Source organism: Rattus norvegicus, chromosome 1, assembly GCF_036323735.1.
Source record: "Rattus norvegicus strain BN/NHsdMcwi chromosome 1, GRCr8, whole genome shotgun sequence".
Taxonomy (NCBI): Eukaryota; Metazoa; Chordata; class Mammalia; order Rodentia; family Muridae; genus Rattus; species Rattus norvegicus.
The window spans coordinates 3777922-3790541 of NC_086019.1; the positions used below are offsets into that span (position 1 = coordinate 3777922).

The 12620-nt window shown below is 45.1% G+C and overlaps 1 protein-coding gene across 2 annotated transcripts; it reads right to left on the minus strand.

The window, feature by feature from the left end:
• Positions 1–6533: 6533 nt before the first annotated feature.
• On the minus strand, positions 6534–11453 carry LOC120098769 (retinoic acid early-inducible protein 1-gamma-like). 2 transcript variants are annotated; one of them, XM_039098419.2, is made up of 7 exons: positions 11149–11453; positions 10710–10843; positions 9294–9554; positions 8769–9032; positions 8242–8394; positions 7515–7656; positions 6534–6863 (listed from the first exon to the last, which is right to left on the minus strand). In XM_039098419.2, exons 2-7 carry the CDS (start codon positions 10798–10800, stop codon positions 6797–6799), a joined length of 978 nt encoding a protein of 325 aa, XP_038954347.1. In that variant the 5' UTR covers positions 10801–10843; positions 11149–11453; the 3' UTR covers positions 6534–6796. The 2 variants fall into 2 exon arrangements, with proteins under 2 accessions (XP_038954347.1, XP_038954350.1); XM_039098422.2 differs by having other exon boundaries at positions 10710–10840; positions 11149–11452.
• Between the last annotated feature and the right edge of the window lie 1167 nt (positions 11454–12620).

The following is a 12620-nucleotide window of genomic DNA, read 5'->3' on the forward strand; positions in this document are numbered from 1 at the left end:
ATTAAGAAATATGTTGTCTCTTTGGAGATTGTTTTATTTCCTAGTTTTCTCCTATGGAGAATATAATTAAGAACTTACAAGCGACTGCATACAGTCTCTGGGCCACTTTGGTTACCGTGAACTTTATGAAAATTTTCCTTCTAATCCCTGGACACTGGATACCTCCCCTTCAACTGCTTTCCTCTGTCTGCAGATGTTTTACTCATTTGGCTAAGTTGCTTTGTAGGTATTGAATTCTTCTTACTGTTACTGACAGGGAAGCAGTTCTTTTAAGTTAAATTTCCCATCATACATATTAGTGTGTGTACATACACCTGATTTTTTTTGGTTGCTGATTCTTTTTTAATTTTACAACTTTGTACTTCATTTATGACTCCTAATTTCTTTTTTGTTTGTTTTGTTTTGTTTGTTTTGCTCACTGGGTTCTCAGGACCTGCACATGCCTACATCAAGCTAAGTACCTATGGTTTTAAAGCCACATCATTGATGAGGAATTAACTGAAGGTTCCCTGCGCCTTCCTTCTCCATACTTGAATCCTTCACTTTTATCCCGAGATTGTCCCATGTTCTTTAATAGTTTGGACTAATGATGTCTTAAGGTCATGTTCTCCTAAGCCCCTGAGGACGGCTGGGACAATCAGCAGCACGGAAGAGCCTGGGCCTGTGAGATGGAAGGTTTCCTCACAGCTTGATGATGTAGTCTGTGTGAAGCCTTTAGATCTCTGCTCTTTGGTCCCACCCTCTGTAAACATAAGTGTTTTCAATTGAGTGCTCATGGTTCCAACACACGTGATTTTTTTGTTTTAATTCAACTTTTTTGAAGTTGGATTTGCTGGTTTTTTCATTATTGGTTGTTTTATTTAATTACATGTCAAATGTTACCTACTTTCCCTGGTTCCCCTTCTGCAATCCCCCTATCATATCCCCCCTCCACTCTGCTTCTATGAGGGTGCTCCTCCACCCACCCACCCACCCACTCACACCCACCTCAACTCTGAAGCATCCCCTTGTGCTGGGGCATCAGGCCTGCACAGGACCAAGGGTTTCCTGATCCCATTGATGCCAGATATGCAGTTGTCTTCTACATATGTAGCTGGAGTCATGGACCCATTCATGTGCACTCTTTGGATAATGGTTTAGTCCCTGGGAGCTCTGTGTGTCCAGTGAGTTGATATTGTTGTTCTTCCTATGGGGTTGCAATCCCCTTCAGCTCCTTCAGGCCTTTCCCAGGCTCTTCCATTGGAGTCCCTCTCCTCAGTCTGATGGTTGGCTGTATCTCTTTCTGCATTAGTCAGGTGCTGGCAGAAGCTCTCAGAGGAGAGTTATACTAGGCTCCTGTAGGAAGCTCTTCTTGGTATCAGTAATAATGTATGGGTTTGGGATGGATCCCAAGGTGGGGCAATCTCTAGATGGTTTTTCCCTCACTCTCTGCTCCAGGTTTTGTCCCTGCATTTTCTTTAGGCAGGAACAATTCTGGGTTGAAAACCTTGAGGTGGGTGGGAGGCCCCGTCCCTCTACTGGCACCATGTCTACCTAATTCACGGGGTCTCCTCAGGTTCTGTCTCCTCTCTGTTGGGTATTTCTACTAATGCCATCCACACTGGGTCCTGGGAACCTCCAGCTTCCCTGGTGTCTGGGACTGTATAGTGGTCCCCTCTTGTTCTATACCCCACGCAGCTACACATTTCTATTCCTTTCCCTGTCGCCCTGCACTTCTCTCCTGTCTCTTCACATACCTGCTCCGTCTTGAACGTCTTCCCTCCTCTCTCTGTCAGAAGGTTAATCCTCCTCAACTGACCATTTTGTCCCCTCTTCCACGGAGGACTGAAGCATCTACAGTTTGGTCTTCCTCCTTGTTTAGCTCCATGTGAGTTTGTGAATTGTAACTTGGGTATTCCAAGTTTTTGGGCTAATAGCCACTTACCGGTGGGTTCATAGCATGTGTGTGATTTTAGGGTCTGGGTTCCCTCACTCAGGATGGTATTTTCTAGTTCCACCCATTTCCCTAATTGTTTCATGAAGTTATCATTTTTAATAGCGGCGTAGTACTCCCTTCTGTAAATGTATCACACTTTCTGTATCCATTCTTTCATCATGGGGCAGCTGGGTTGATCCCTCCTTCTGGTTGCTATAAATAAGGAAGCTATGAACATAGTAGAATAGATGTCTTTATTATATGCAGGAGCTTTTTTGGGGGGTATATGCCCAGTAGTGGTAAAACTGGGACTTCAGGTAAAACTATTTCCAGTTTTCTGAGGAAACACCAGATTGACTTCCAGAGTGTTTCTACCAGCTTGCAATCCCACCAGCAATGAAGGAATGTTCCTTTTTCTTCACATCTTACCCACCATCCTCTGTTGCCTGAATTTTTGATCTTAAGCCATATTGACAGGTTTGAGGGGGAGGCTTGGGGATGTTTTGATTTACTTTCCCTGACAGCTAAGGATGTTGGATATTTCTTTAGGTGCTTCTCAGACATTCGATATTCCTCATTTGAGAATTCATCATTTAGCTCTGTACCCCACTTTTAGTGGGGTTATTTGGTCCTCTGCAATCTATCTTTTTGAGTTCTTTGTATATTTAGAATATTAGCCCTCTATCTGATTTCATGTTGCTAAAGACCTTTTCCCAATCTGTAGATTGCCATTTTTGTCCTACTTACACTATACTTTGCTTTAAAGAAGCTTTCATTTTCAAGAGCTCCCATTTGCCCATTGCTGATCTTGGAGCATGAGCCATTGGTATTCTGTTCAGGAAATTTCCCCTGTGCCAATGTGTTCAAGGCTCCTTCCCACTTATTCTTCTATTACATTCAGTGTTTCCGGTTTTATGTGGAGGTCATTGATCCACTTGGACTAGAGTCTAAGGAGATACAAATGAATCTATTTGCATTCTTCTGCATCCCAATCATCAATTGCTCCAACACCATTTGTTGAAAATGCTTTGTTTTGCGACTGGATGGTTTGGGCTTCTTCTTCAAAGATCAAGTGACCATAGAAGGGTGAGTTTATTTCAGTGTCTTCAATTCTATTCCATGGATCTACCTGCCTGTCTCTGTACCAATACCATACAGTTTTTATCACTATTGCTCTGTAATACAGCTTGAGATCAGGGATGGTGATCCCCCAGAATTTCTGATATTTTTGAGAATAGTTATTGTTATCCTGGGTTTTTTGTTATCCCATGTTTACTCTCATCATCCAGGAGATTCTTAGCTAGGCCAGCAGATGTCACTATTTGATTTCGCATGCTAGCAGACCCAGGAGATGAATGAAATCCTCTGAGTGCCCATTCATGTTTGAAATTAACAATGGAAACATTGCTGATTTGAAAATGACAGAACACATTGCTGAGTACTCTTGGTTTTTATGCCTTGATTCATGAAACAGATAAATGTATAAAGAGTATTTTTGGCAGGCAGTAGAAGTGCCAGCATTTGCTCCCAGCACTAGAGAAGCAGAGGGAGGCTAATCTCGGCCTTCATGGACACTATTCTGTACATGAGTTCCAGGACAACCAGGGCTACCAAGACAAAACATGTCTAAAAAATAAAATAAATAAGGAATGTTTTCCGTGCACAGGTAAAGGGCATGCCAGAGCTGAATGCTCTTTCCAGGAAGGACAACTCACCATCAGGACTGTGTGATTTTCAGCTCCGTGTCTAACAAACAAAGAAACAATCAATTCAGTCTGACAGACAGACAGAAGTACACAGAAACTGAAAAGATGACTTCACCTTTCCCCTGTTGAATCATTAGAAGGAACTCTGTCATCTCTGTATGTGACCTGATCCCTCCCAGACACTGACATGTGAATTTTCAGAATGCCTCACATGTTTCTGTGGCTTGTGCTATCTAGCGATCCCACAGGGCCCCTGTTGGAGATATTCACTTGGTACCAAGGAGGAACATGGGAAGGGAATGGGCCTCATCCTGTCAAATTATCCAAATTTCCATGAATGCCCTTCAGTCATGGCTCATGCTCCTGGAACATAGAACTCAGTTACTGCATGGGGACCATGTGTCTGTCTACCCCTGGGGCCTCTGCTTGATTCATTGTCTTTCAGGGTATGTGCATGGAGTCTTTTTCCATGGTACCTTCACCTGATGCTATAATATTTCACAGTTGTTTCTCTATCAGGCATCTCAGTTGGGTGTGGTCTCTCCCTACAACTTAGTGCACACTTCCTCTGAGTCTCCCAGACTCCAATCATGAGCTTCAGATACTCATTGACACTAACTGTGGGCTCTGGTCTCTATGATTTCCTTAACTTTACCTTTCCACATTAGTGCCACTTCCTGCAGAAACACAATTATCAGATGTAGAAAGTGCTCACTGAGCTTCCTAAAATGTCTCTGTGGCTGCAGAGGTGTCACCCTGAAGTAGAAGGCTCCTGGCTCTGTGCCCTCCTGCTTGTTGACATCCACTGAAGGGGGAGTCATCAGAACATATAGGTGGGTTCTAGCTGTAATATCAGGTTGCAAAAATTTTCAAGGTAATGACTTCCACTGTTGCAGTCACTTCATTCTTGTGTATTTGCTAAAGGCCTGGCTTAGCAGAAGCTGCAAGACGTCTCCTCAGCAGTTCTACCCAGTTGAGATAGGGCTAAGTTTTTCACTGTGGTTTTAAAACTGGCTGGTCATTGTGCACATATTAAAATCTGTTCTAATTTTCTCATCAGGAGTCACTGCCTGTGTTGAGGTGAACTCTGCAATGAAACAGCTTTGGAGAAGTCACCCTAGATCCTAAAATTAGCCTCTCACTAGACTCCTGTTAGCAATCCCAAAGAAAACTCAGTGGAGCTTCAAAATGTCTGCACAATTTGTACTTTGATCTCTCATTAAGTTCTATTTGTGGTGTGTGTGTGTGTGTGTGTGTGTGTGTGTGTGTGTGTGTGTTACAAATATGTTCTTCTTGGAGGATAACTTCCCCCATTTGTGTCTCAGGGGACTTTCCTAATTTTTCCATTTCCTTAAACTTAGGTCTTATTCAGGTCTTTAGGGGTCTGGCTTCACCAGAAAGCCATGATTGAGGATAGGACCAGTTCTGGAGTCTCCAATGAATAGAAAACTGGAGGCAGGGTCCAAGGTTGGCCTAGACCTGGCTCCCCATCACCATGTGAGTTACATCACCAGCTCACTCACGAGAGTACAGACAGTTTGTCTTCTAGGTTCTGGCTTGCTCCACTCCACTGCCACTGATGCTTTCCTCGGTGGTCACTTCTTGGCACTGGCATTTCCAAAGAGCTCGAGTCTTCTGCTCTAGCCACACCTTTAGTAGTGTCCTGTGAAGAGCTCTATTCACGGACTCCAATTCTGTCACACAGTGCCAAGCCTCAGCTGTTCTCCATGACCCCTTCACATCTACAAAACCAGGAACACCAGGCTAGCTCTTACACTGACTTGTTCAGGTACCTCACAAGGTCGAAACTGGCCATGTCTTGAACACAGCTTGTGTACTGACTCTCAGGAATCCCTTTCCAGGTGATCTCACTTCAGTGGTGCTGCTCTCTCCTGATCACTGTTTAGTTCTCAGGTCCAGCTGAAGAGCATTGAGTATCCCAGCAAAGCAAAGTTTCACTAAAGTAGTCCTGGTCTCTTGTTAATCACAGCCAATTCTTCAGCCCCAGCAACATAGAGCCATCCATTCTTAATGCAAATGACTTGGTAGCATTTGCTTCCGTGAACATCGCAAGTCAGGCCTCCATTGTCTGCACTCCTTCAACATGCCTGTCATCTAAGGTCCTGAAGAATGAACCAGGTACCTCTTAACACTCAATGGCTTTTCTAGCCAAGAGGTCCAAAGGCCTTCCAAAAACCTCCCCGAAACACATGCCCAGATCTGCTGCAACAAAACCACACACTATCTTGGTACCAATCTGTCTTAATGAGGTTTACTTTTCCTGTGGTGAAACATTATGACCATAGGGACTTGGGAAGGAAAGAGTTTATGTGGCTTACACTTCCAAATCACTGTTTGTCCTTTGAAAGAAGTCAGGACAGGATTCAAAGAGGGCAGGGACTTGGAGGCAGGAGCTGATGCAGAGGCCATGCATGACTGCTGTTTACTAGATTTCTTCTCATGGCTTGCTCAGCCATACAGTCTCATACACAAGCCATCAGCCTTATAGGAAAGGATCACCAAAATGGGCTGTGCCCTGCACGTGATTACTGTGAAGAAAATGCCCTACAGGGTTCCCTCCAGCCTGATCTGATGGAAGCATTTTAAAACCGAGGTTCTTTCCTCCCTTACCGCTCCATAATTTGTCAACCTTACATAAAACTGTGAAGCACATACCTTATATTTACCGGTTTCATTAGATATGGTGGTAATACTTGGCATTTCTCTTAGAACAACTGTGAGCCCCTCCGACCAAATCTTTATGCTCCAATGCTACAAATGACATCATAACTAGCCATTTCACTCCATGGTCACTTTACAGTGAGTGAATCTGAAACATTCAACTTTATTGTGAAGTTTGGTGAAGGCCTTCCCCTGTATTTAATAATATTTAGGCCATATTTTCTTTTTAAGAAATTTATTAATCTGAAGAGACGGCTGGGCGCTTAAGAGAACTGCTCACTCTCCAGAGGTCCTGAGTTCAACTCTCAGCAACACATACTGGCTCAGAGCGATCTGTGATGGGATCTGATGCCCACCTCTGGTGTGTGTGAACACAGAGACACTGTACTCATATACATAAACAAAATAAAAATCTTTTTTAAGGAAAAAAAATATTCGAGGGTTTGAGAGAAGGCTCAGAAGTTCCCTTGCTGTTCTTGGAGAGGTTCTGCGTTCAGCTCCCAGTACTCGAAATCATCTGTAACTCCAGTTCCACAGGATCCGATGCCCTCCTGGGGCCTCTGCAAGTACCAGGTACACATGTTACATACAGATATACATACAGGCAAAACACTGATACACAGTAAGAATGAAACATAGCCAAATTTCTAACTATGTATTTCACATAAATTATGCATCACAATTGGATTCACTATGATGTGTTCATATATGTGTGTAAGATAATTTGGTCATGACAACACTTTAATCACTTCTCATGTCCCCTACCCACTTCCTGCTTAGGTTTCCTCTTCCAAATGCCACCTCTACTTTCAAGGGAAGTTTCTTTAAATTAAAAAGTAATAATAATTGATCAAATGACTTAACTTGGACTCATTTATAGGAGTGTGGACAAGGAGTTATTTGCAGGAATACAGGCTCCATAGTAGTGACCACACCAATAAATACTATCAGCTCTGGCAGCATTAAATGCAGAAAAATTCTCAGTGAGTGAGGAAGCTTATGAGGCCCTGTGGCTCCATGAAGGGAGGATTGACAGGCCAGGTCTTGTGCAGGCATCATGCAATTTCTCAGAAATATTCAGTTCAAAGACACAGCAGTGAGGTCATGCCTGAGAACTGTGTTCTCCTGCACCCATTCTTCCCTATGTTATAAGGTGTTTCCTGAATCTTGGATGGGGTAATATGGATGTTTGGTTGAATAAATGCTTTTACCCCAATGTCTTGGGATCTTCCTCCTGGGACAGCATTTTGGTTCTCTGGTTGGGAACCTCTCCTCCTGTTTCATCTAGCCCCTCATTCCTCTGTGGCTTGTGCCAGTTGATGCAGTAGTCCTTGAGCAGCTGAAGTTCTCTACCTAGGGAGGTTTGAAGTGAGAGACACACTTTGATTGTGAAAGTAATACATCCTTGATCCCAGCACAGAAGTCTGGAAGTCGCTTCTTAGCTTCTACCCTTACACGTCATGACCCCTGACAAACAAAGATGGTTTAGAGCTCCAGGTCACCAAACCTCTTCTCAGACAGACCCATTTCTGGGGTCAACAGCCATTACTGCATGTAGCACGAAGGGAAGTAAGACAGAGAGAGTTCATGGGCAGAACTAACTGGCTGTGTGGAAACAGCTTTCCAATTGTTCTGGGAATGAATGTAGAGTCAGTGTCCCTGCATGTGTCATGACAGGAGTGCCTGCAAGTGAGGTGCTCACAAGCTGGTTTCATTCCATTCTCATGGTCTAAGCAGAAGGAAACTTATTGAACTGGAAATCAGTTTCCCAAAAGGTCAATGTTGGTTGCTGGTAAGATGGCTCAGTGGGTAAAGGCACTTGCTATGCAAGTTTGAGGACCAGCATTCCCATCCCTAATAACCACTGAGACAACTATTGAAAGTCCCCTGACAAACAACACTACCAAGGACAGGATGAGACCCCAGCCTGCTCCTCACCTCCTTGGGGACAACACATCCTCTTCACACATATGCAAATGAAAATAATAAAGATGATGGAAATGATGAGTCCTACAGGGATCAATACTTCCTTATAAGGAACCTGGCTGGTAGGTGGAGGCTGGGTGATATCTGGGGCCCTTGTTGTTGATCCTTAAAAAAAAAAACATAGGAAAGTTCTCCATAAAGTTAAATACACCCCTCCATTAGCACCTTCTCTCCCAAGGCAGTCAGAGGGACTCACATGCCAGACCTATTTACAAAGTCCTGAGTAGACAGAGGAGTGGGAGTTGTATAAATGATGTCTCAGCAGAGTTTATTTCATTACAAAGGAAAGTTAATATCTATCAAACCTCCCAAAATTTGACAAATGAACTGTGGATATCACTGGATGTTGAGGAAATTGCTGGTGTATAACTGTGCCAGAGTAAGATGGTAAATCCTTTAAAAAGTGGTGGTGGAGCTGGTGGAAGGGCAGCTCTATGAAATTAGAAGAAGAGCCTTCTGACAATCCAGGTAATACCTACTTGTTCTTTCCTCGTGCTGATTTAAGAATTCATTGAATTTCTGACTGCACTCTACTATGGACAAATTCAGATGTTTCATTAATGTCGCATCATCTTTCCATTCTTTCATTATGTCCTCTGGTACAGGATTAATCAGTTTCCACTTCATAGTCTTTAGGTCCAAGATGAAGGAATAATTCTCACTGATGTTGAGTTCCCAGGAAGCACCAATGATTTGTCCATGGCTGTGGTTAGAAAGCATGGTGACCCGTAAAGTGGGGTGACCTGCAAGTCACATACAACACCGTCATTCTTCCCTTCTGATCCATTCGTTACCCCTCAAGGTCAAGTCCTTCCCTACAAGCTTAGGTGTCAGTATCTTTTCCACACGACTTTCTCTTTTTATCCACTGTGTACCCTGGGCCTGCACAGTACCACAAGCGCTCAGCTCCTTCACACAAAGATACTCACATCCCACTCCTCCATGTGCTCTGCCCCTCCTCTCGTGCCAACCATCTCTGCCTCTGTGCTCAGTCCCACACTTACCACTGGTCTTGGTAGTGTCCCCTTTGATTTCAGACACCTTATCCCTTAAGTCCTGGCCCAATAGCTCTATCCACTGGGTCAAACATGTCCACACTTCGGTGGCATTTGCCATCTTCTCCTGGTTACCCAAAGGCATGGTCTTGTTCACGTTATTAAAAGAAAGGAAATCAATTCCATCCATTGAACACTGTCCTTCATACCAGAGCAGTTCTGCTTTGGTAGGAGACCTGATGATCAAGTTGCAACTAACAGAGTGTACATCTGTGAGAGAAACATGAAGGTGAGTTCCAAATTGGGAGCACAAAGCCATAGGACACATGTTCCTGTGACCCCAAGCATTCTTCTGAAGGGCAAAGGTCAGGAAGAGGTGACTCTATTCAAGAGGCCCACCATCTCTGCATCTTCTGTTCTGTGAGAACAGTGGCTGTTTCACGTTGGTCAGACCCCACCCCGCCCCAGTGCATACCATGTTACCCGCAGGACTTACCACAAAACTATTCTTATTGTCTACTATCAAGTACTGAAGTATAAAGTTTGTCAGATAAAATCCATATTCCTGGGCATGAAAATCTATCTGAACACTCATGAGAAGGGAGGCAACATAGAATACATGGAAATTCAACATGGAGCCTGGAGTTGAGGGAAGCTCCTGAGGCAATGCCCCAGTTGTCCTGGAGAGGGAAGCTGCCAGCTGTGAGCTCAGTGCTCATCCCTGCTCCCTCTGGGCTCTGTCACACAGCTCTGTTGGCCATCAGAGCTCAGCTTCCCCCACATTAAACCACACACCTATTTCATTCTCAGGAAGAGATCTCTGTCTGTCTGTGACGTGCTTGAAGGCCCAATGTATCTCCTTAAACCTTTCTTTCCCACCAGTCTGGAGGTACCATGAGACAGAGGATGGGAAGGTAGGAAGGAAAGCTCAAGAACAAACAGTTTCTGAAATGGTGCGGAGCTTGTGAGGAATCCCCAGGAAGGCAGTCTTCAGAGCACAGCCTGCCTTAGATCCAGGTCAGCTGTCTGAGCCTTTCCCTTGGAGGGGTCAGCACTGTGCCCAGCATATCCAGTCCCAGAGACTGGATTTTAGACTTCCTTCCTAAGGACCCCAATGGTGCTGAGGACATCACCAAGTACTCTTTTCTCTCAGCTGTAACCTTCAACCCTGTAGCCCTGCTCCGCCCTCCTGCCAAAAGTTTTATTTCCGAACTTCTATGTGTAGCGTGGGGGAGGGGAGTGGAGGCAGGCAGATCCGGGGTCCCCAGTTGCTGAGGTGGAGAAGTAGAGGAAGCCTAGGAGCTTCCTGGTAGCTCAGGACTGAGGGAACTTCCGGACTTAGCCAGGTCCTTGTTCAGTGCCCCAACCCCCTCCACGTAGACCCCCTCCATGTAGACCCCCTCCATGTAGACCCTCGGAACTCACCGTCTAGCATCGCGGTCCCCAGAAAATTCAGCAGCACCAAAAGACCCAGATTCAGAGAAAGATTGCACTTGGTGGTGGCTCTCATTGCCATGGTCCTTTCTGAGCCCAGGCGGCCTAGGGTGCGACCAGAGCTGCTGAGAAAATCAGGAATCCTCAGTACCTCCCCGCACAGGACCCAGCACAGAGAATTGAGAAAGTCCCAGGCACCTGGACTGTGAATTCTGGGCTTTCCGAGTTCAAGTTCCAGCCTTGTAGGTTCCTAGGGCACCTTTTCCTACTTGTTTCTGTGAATCCCTACAGGACCTGGTGGCTCTGGTCCTCAGTGGCACATGCAGAGGTCCCTGAGGTCCCCGAGGCCCATGGAGTCTGCTACTGTGACCTGAATACTGAGCCAACTTTTTCAGGACGCTCACATTGGCCGCCCCTTCATCTCACTCACCTGCAGCTGCGCCCTCAGGGTTCCTTGAGCACAGGGTAAAGAAACAAAATAAGGAGTCCAGTCCGCGGTAGGCACAAGCTGCCTGAGGCCGCGCCCTGCGCTGGTGGCCTGAGGAGGCCGGCAGAACCCCCGTCTTGAGGAGGAGCCTGTCAGGGTGGTGCCTGCAAAGGTAGAGAGAAGCACACGCCTACAATTGAGGGAGTGAAAGGGCCAAGTCCTTAGCGGACAGCAGGAGGCGCACAGCCAAGCCCCAGAACCAGAAGGAAGACTACCTGCCCCCCAAATTCCTTAAGGTCAATGTGAGCAAACCACAGACGGGGGAGGGGGGAGGGGGGAAGGGAACCTTTGATGTGTGATGTCACCACTTGGTTCTAATGTATGTTCAGGAGAAGACACCCTTTGCCACCAGTGCCACACATAGGAGGTGTACTTTGTGTGCAGAATGTGTCTTCCTTCGGGCCTGTAATCCCCTTCCCACAAGAGATTAATGAGGGAAATCTTTATATTCTGTATAAAAAAAAATCAAATTTATATACTAAAATCATTTGTCTAAAATTTAAGTTGTTTTCAAATAAAAGTTGAAATCAAAAAAAAAAAAAAGAAAGAAAGAAAAGAAAAAGAAAAAGATTGGTGTGGTCAGCACATCCTCTGCAAAAAGTGCAGTCAGAATCAAGGAAATTTTTATAGTAAGATCTACACAATGGAATATTACTCAGCTATCAAAAACAACGAGTTTATGAAATTCGTAGGCAAATGGTTGGAACTGGAAAATATCATCCTGAGTGAGCTAACCCAATCACAGAAAGACATACATGGTATGCACTCATTGATAAGTGGCTATTAGCCCAAATGCTTGAATTACCCTAGATCCCTAGAACAAACGAAACTCAAGACGGATGATCGAAATGTGAATGCTTCACTCCTTCTTTAAATGAGGAAAAAGAATACCCTTGGCAGGGAAGGGAGAGGCCAAGATTAAAACAGAGACTGAAGGAACACCCATTCAGAGCCTGTCCCACATTTGGCCCATACATATACAGCCACCCAATTGGACTAGATGGATGAAGCAAAGAAGTGCAGACCGACAGGAGCCGGATGTAGATCGCTCCTGAGAGACACAGCCAGAATACAGCAAATACAGAGGCGAATGCCAGCAGCAAACCACTGAACTGAGAATAGGTCCCCTATTGAAGGAATCAGAGAAAGAACTGGAAGAGCTTGAAGGGGCTTGAGACCCCAAAAGTACAACAATGCCAAGCAACCAGAGCTTCCAGGGACTAAGCCACTACCTAAAGACTATACATGGACTGACCCTGGACTCTGACCCCATAGGTAGCAATGAATATCCTAGTAAGAGCACCAGTGGAAGGGGAAGCCCTGGGTCCTGCTAAGACTGAACCCACAGTGAACTAGTCTATGGGGGGAGGGCGGCAATGGGGGGAGGGTTGGGAGGGGAACACCCATAAGGAAGG